General features: G+C 36.9%; 1 protein-coding gene across 2 annotated transcripts in view; it reads left to right on the forward strand.

Annotated features, from left to right (window-relative positions):
* Positions 1–5,029, forward strand: part of SRBD1 (S1 RNA binding domain 1) — a 133,337-nt gene extending 128,308 nt beyond the window's left edge. For both annotated transcript variants that reach the window (XM_009278384.2, XM_009278386.2), the window contains exons 21-22: positions 1,323–1,507; positions 4,021–5,029. In XM_009278384.2, coding sequence (XP_009276659.1) covers positions 1,323–1,507; positions 4,021–4,310 — 475 coding nt within the window. In that variant the 3' untranslated portion in view covers positions 4,311–5,029. The remainder of the gene's footprint in view (positions 1–1,322; positions 1,508–4,020) is intronic.
* Positions 5,030–6,575: the final 1,546 nt, after the last annotated feature.

A 6,575-nucleotide genomic window follows, 5' to 3' on the forward strand; every position in this document is an offset into this window, starting at 1 on the left:
CCCAGTTTATGTACTGAGCATGACGTCACATGGTATGGAATGTCCCTTTGGCCAGTTTGGGTCAGCTGTCCTGGCTGTGCTCCCTCCCAGCTTCTCGCTGGCAGGGCATGGGAAGCTGAGAAGTCCTTGACTAGTGTAAGCACTGCTTAGCAACAACTAAAACATCGGTGTGTTATCAATGTTATTCTCATCCTAAATCCAAAACACAGCACTGTAACAGCTACTAGGAAGGAAATTAACTCTATCCCAGCTGAAACCAGGACAGATGCAGAGCAGGGCAGCAGGACAGATAACTGAAGTGTCTACTGAGAGAAGGACCAATTGCTTTATTTAGTATGATGTGGCTCAGCTTCTATGAGCTGCATCCTCATTTTCATTGGTTTATATCCATTAAAGACTTCGTTTGCATTTTCAAGTCCTTCAGTAAAATAAGGACATTTATTCAGTGATAAATAAACATTGTCTAAGGCATCACTACTGCATGTGAATTTTTGTCATCTATTCTCTGTGCTTCTCAGCATATGTGCCAACATTGCTGAACTAAAAATCTCAGTGGTTTTTTTTTTTAAATAAATAAAAAAACCCCAAAAGATTCCCCAGATCAAAATGTATTTATTTTTAAGTATTTCTTTTCAGCCTTTTTAGATGTCAGTCCAAATTTGTCTCGATCTGCAATGTGTGTATGTATGTGACAATAGAGAAGGAAGAGGGTGTTTGTGTTGTGTGACTGCTTTGACTTGATCATTCCTTAGTTTCTGAAAAACTAATTTTTCTTAACCATGAAGTTCATAGACAAGAGAAGTATTTTATGTAAAGTTTTTCTTATCCCTAATTTTGGTTAAAGATTATTTGTATTAATTTAATATTTTAAATGTTAATTGTTGTTTTACTAAATTGCCATTCATTTTGATTTGAATGAGAGTGACAATAAAAATGACAGTATTATAGAACTCACATATTTCTGGGGAACTTTCATGGTAAGATAAATCTTTCAGTCATAATCAGATTTGGTTTTAGCATGACATAAATCATCGGTCTGAGAAGTGATTTACATATTGAAATTTTGCATCTAGTTTTGTAGCCTGTTCCAGGAGATACATGTATACAGATAGACTCAAAATTTTCATGTTTGTCTCAGATCAGTGATGAGTTGAGAGGATATGAAGTTGGGAAACTGTTTGTTCACCGTTCATATTTTTTGTCCGAAGTTTTGTTCATGCATCAGTGCAAAACTAATTAAAACCCCTAAGTATAGCAAAGGTTCAGTTCCTACTGAAGGATGTTACAAATATCTCCCTTTATCTTTGTTTTGAACTTCCCAGGTTTTTATCTTTCATTGGAGGAAACGCAAATGACATAGGAAAATCAGATATGCAGCAAAAAGTAAATGCAGTAATTCAAAAGGAAGGACTGGAAGGCACAGCCAAAAAGCTAAATACGACGGTGCACACACTGCAGCTGATCATTGATGGTCTGACTCAGCCTGAAGGCTTTGACATCCGAACAGGTAAACCTTTGTTTTGAAGGTTGTAATCTGTTTGCTTGTTCTGCATACCAGTTTTAAACAGCACTTTTTCTTCTAAAGTCAGTAGTGATTTTCATGGACGTGTAACTCCATTTCTTTTCTCAGACAAGATAAAGGCTATATCATAGTCAGATGTTTCTTTCCAGCTCAGTAGGTAAGGAGTGTGAATCCTGTCTTAAATCATGGCATTTTCAACCGTAGGAAGGGGAATTGTATGGCTGTTAACAAATGAAATAGTTTCAATATGTTGACTCTATACTGATTAAATCTGCGTTGGCTCTCCATCGCAGAGGGGAGTGCTGAGACCAAGCTGAAACAGTAGTAATAAGGGTCTGTGGAGCAGTAGTGTAGTAGTGTGTCGTTCTGCTCTTTTATTGCACTAGTTCCTGGAGAAAAGTGTAATAGGAGCACATGGCTCATGACCTACCTTGGTTAAAACTTTGCAGTAGCGCTGAACAGTTTGAGGTGGAAGGGAAGAAAGATGAGGTAAGCAGTGAAGTAAAACATCTGAAGATGCTGCTGTTTAATGAAACTTATAGCTGGATTCTCTTATGACAGCAAAAGATAAAGGTAGGCAGCAAAGATGCAGGCTTGTAATAACAAATAATAAACTTATGCCTAAAAAAATAACACTTCTGTCCCCCTTGTTTGGGTTCATTAGTAGTTTCCTTGTAGACTTTTTAAATATTTCCCACTACTGATCTTGAAAATGTGTATTTTCTATGTCACCATTTGTTCTGGTGGTCTCGCATCTAAATTACAGTAGGATAGACTATTAACATATGAAGATAGAAAAGCAAAAGAAAATCTTCAGTGGAAATATTCATATTCTGCTGATCCAGTACATTCAGTATTACCATAGACAGGCTGTGACTGGAGCAGGCAACCTAGTAGCCTTGTATAGCTGTAATTAATTGTCTTTGCAACCCTGCTAGTGACTGTCAGTGAGGAAATGCATCGCATCTAACAGGGCTCAGGCAGATTGAATGGTTTGTACTCTACCCTGATTCAAAAAATAATCTTGGTTGAGAATCCAGTTCTGTTGTTGTTCTCAACAGTAGAGATGTGATGTTAGGGTATTACAGACAAAGAGTAGCTTTCCTATGTATCCTCTTAAATTTAGTTGAAATTCTATGTTTATTTTTCCTGAATGATTTTAGTACAAAGAAAAATGTGAAGCATTATTTGGGGAAAGGGAAAGAATAGAATATTTGTATCATATTATTTTAAAAATCTTTTTCTAGCCAAGGTCTTGCAAGGCATTTCTTGCAAGAAATTGTCTTTTTAACATTGAAGTTGAACAGCTAATCAGGTAACTGTAATGAATCTGCCAGGATGGGGAAAAAAAACCGGTTTGCAAACATGTAAAAAGACTCCCATCGTTCCTCTGAATCTTCTTACGCTCGTTGCCCTGAATGGCTGTTTAGTTGCTTTTTTCATTGAAGTGCCACTGCACAGTATAATGTTACAAAAGGATTAACCATTTTGGACTTGAGCAATTAGGTACATTCCTTCAGTAGAAAAATCTGATGTTATTCAAAGTCTATTGCTGCATTTGCCAGCTTGTGTACTCAATTGGGGTCTGACCCACAGCCTGGTGAAGTTACAGACTGATTAATTTCCAGTGCGTTTTAGCTATAAACTTGTTCAGGCTGTATTTTATTTCTCAAAGGCAAATATAGGAAGATGGTTGCAATCCTGGTTTGGTGAGGCTCTGTGTGGAAAATGTCAGTCCTATTGTATCTTGGAAAAGGTAAAACAGCAGTAGGAAAAGGTTGAAAGGGAAGTTGTTGAGATGGGTCAGAACGGTTTTCTGCAGGAGCAGAAAGTAGTAAGCAAGTAACAAGAGAGTTTAAGAGATCTATCTGTGAGATATATATATATAATATATTGGGATATTACCTGGTTATAATCATGCATGTGTGATTTTTTTTAAGTTGCCAGTGCATAGAAGCAGTTGAGCATATCATGTCATGGAAAACAGTTGATTGTGTGATGTCATGGTGCAGATGAACAGCAAGCCTAAGAACAATGCATTGTTGACTTTTTTCTCTTTATTATGTGATGAGACTGAGTATTCACCTTTCTGTATACAAATTAGTATAGGAATAGAATTTTATGTATAACTTATGTAGCTCAAGTAAGTCACCTCAAGTCTTTACTACCTAGCTCCAAGAAAATTTAAAGAACCTTTCAGTCACTAGCTCATATACTACACGCTTCTGATCCCCTTGTGATAGTTTCATACCACGGAGTTCACTATACTTATTATTCCATTAATTGGTGTCTTTTAAAGTGATTCATAAAATACAAAAAAGTAGTTGTTTGTCACAGATGGGTCTTTATTTAAAAAATGTAATGAAGCAGTATTTGGGACCTTAGAGCTACCTTGGGATGACTTCTTAATTAGAAACTATCAGCTGGAAACAACCCTTAGAAAATATTGCAAGCTTTTTCTCCAGTGTCTTATTTTTGTTTCTTGTTTCTTATAACAGATTTTGATAAACCTGACTTCAAGAGAAGCATAGTCTGCTTTGAAGACTTAAGCGTTGGTGCTGTTCTGACTGGAAAAGTTGAAAATGCAACGCCATTTGGAGTTTTTGTTGATATTGGTGTGGGAAAAGCAGGTTTGATTCCAGTGCGAAATATAACAGAAGCAAAACTTTCTAAAGTGAAGAAGAGAAGAAGCCTGGGGTTAGGTCCTGGAGAAAGAGTGGAAGTTAAAGTTCTTAATGTCGATATTCCTCGATTGAGGATAACGTTGGATCTTATTCGTGTTTTATGAGAGGGTTTTTTATGATTGAGCCTTCATTTTAAAGGTTAAGTAATGTCAGCAAGGTTCTGGAGATTCAGGCATTTAATGAGCATGTTGAAAACGAACAAATTTTGAAACCTTCAGCCTTGCTGCTTTTTCTTTTTTTTTTTTTAATCTAACAGTTTTTCCACGTTTCTTGAATCCTTTCTGTTCATAATTGTTGGAACGGTTTATTGGATTACCTCCAAGCAACCTTGTTGTTTTGTCTGCAGAGCAAACGAAATTCCAGTGGACTGTCAGACAGATCTCTTATCTGTTCTGTCTGTGCAAGATTTGCTGTCTCAATCTTTAGTCAGTACTGCATGAGCAGACACATCTACTGCTCCCCTTCAAAAAACACCCATTCAGTTTGCCTGTTTTCTGGTTGAGAGTCTAAAAGAGGGTACCTAGTTGTAGGAAAAAAAAGTGATCTTTTTAAGTTAGTCAGTGATGACATCGCTTCAAAAGTAGACTGAAAAAAGAGCATCTGCTAATACTATTGATGGTTCAGAAATATTCGGCTTTAATTTATTTAAGCAACATTTTAAGGACGTCTGTTTACCTGTCTTATTATTGCTTGTTCAGTTATCATTGATTAACACACTTGGATGTACCTTGGGGTTTAAGGAACTTTGCTCAAAGGTGTCAAAAGACATTTATGTTGTTCTATACTTGTGCAAAATAAAAACATTTCTGGCCGTCTTTTCTCAGTGTACTGGTTCTACAAGTGATTTAACAGCCCTAGTTCTCTTTCTTTCCAACATGTGCTCCATCAGTAACACTTCAGCTTAAGGATGCAGCTTGTGAGGATGCACTTATCTGACCTTCTGAATGGTATGCACTTTCCTGAGCTTTAATACCGGACTACAGCCCATGGCCTGGTATCGTTCCTGATTTAATAAAATAGTTCCAGTCTGTCTTGGACTCCTTTAACTTGACATTAATTTTTTTCCATCTTTGAGATAATGTATTTTTCTGCCTGTTTTGAGTGGAGAACAATTTTTCAACGCTTGTCTTCACACACTATGCTCATGAAGGCATGATTCTCCATAAAAAAACTTCTTGCTGTATGTAGATGCTTAAAAAGCTTTTCTAGACTTCTGTTTTAATAAGAATGCTCATTGTTTCCTGCTAGGAGTGCCTAGCGCATGAGGTTTGTTTCTTCCACCTAGAGACTTTTTGTTTTGGTGGTGTTTTGATGGTGTTTCAAAGGGTTTACCAATTTGGCCAAGTTTGCAAAGGGCAGGCAATGGTACAGTGGCAGAAGAGCCTCCAGCAACAGCAGATGTATGTGGCCTTTCCAGGGAATTTTTGGCATGTTGGAGGTTTCTTCCTTTGAAGTCATCAAACTCGCCTGTAAGTTGGCAGAAACTTCTGTCTTTAACAGATGAGCACAGACAACACCTGCAACCAGTGTCAAACATCTTTGATGACAAGGTTTCTAACTACAAATGTCCAAATAGCTGTTGGCACAGGGACTATATATTGCTTAGGAAAAGGTCGGCATCATTTAATCTCCCAGCTCTGTGCCTTAATTTTCAAAGTTAAGAGCTAGCTATAGACAGTGTATTTTGGAGATTATGGAATCATTTAGCAGATGGAAAAAAGGAGACGGATCTTACTAGCTTCACTGCATTTTGTCTACCGAAGAAAAAAGGACCATTCTCTATGATGCGAAGGTCTGCACAGCTTGGAATCATGTTTCTCAGGCCTTTTGAAATTTTCCTGTAATACTTCTGCAAAGTAGATTTTGTTGGTATGAAATTAGAAACTGTGATACCATGTTACTGTCTCTGAAAACACAGGTGCAAAGCAAATAAGATGAGATTATTTTTTCTTCTGCAAGTGATGCGTTCACTGATAATGCTGCAATATTTTCTCCTATCTTCATCAGTAGAATTATGTAAGTTCTGTTGAGCTTTATATATGAACTCTACAGTATCTAAGCACTTAGCAAATGAACTAAATTTGCTTGGCCTTCTCTAAGAAGGAGATAAACTTGATCTTCTCCTGAAGCTCAATTCAATGGCTAAGATGAAGACTATTTTCTCTTTTTGTACTATTTTGTTTGTTACAGAAATTCTTTTTTTAAATCTTTAATGTCATGAGGACTGTAGCATCTTCTGCATTTTTATGTGTATCTCTTGGATGATCATAAAATTCTCTAAATGAAAGACATCTCCTTGAGACTGTTTTTCTCACTGTTAATTCACAGGAGGCTTCTTGCTTACTCAGAGGACTGACCTACAAATCGAC

This window comes from Aptenodytes forsteri, unplaced genomic scaffold (genome assembly GCF_000699145.1).
Source record: "Aptenodytes forsteri isolate BGI_AS27 unplaced genomic scaffold, ASM69914v1 Scaffold130, whole genome shotgun sequence".
In the NCBI taxonomy this organism is placed as follows: Eukaryota; Metazoa; Chordata; class Aves; order Sphenisciformes; family Spheniscidae; genus Aptenodytes; species Aptenodytes forsteri.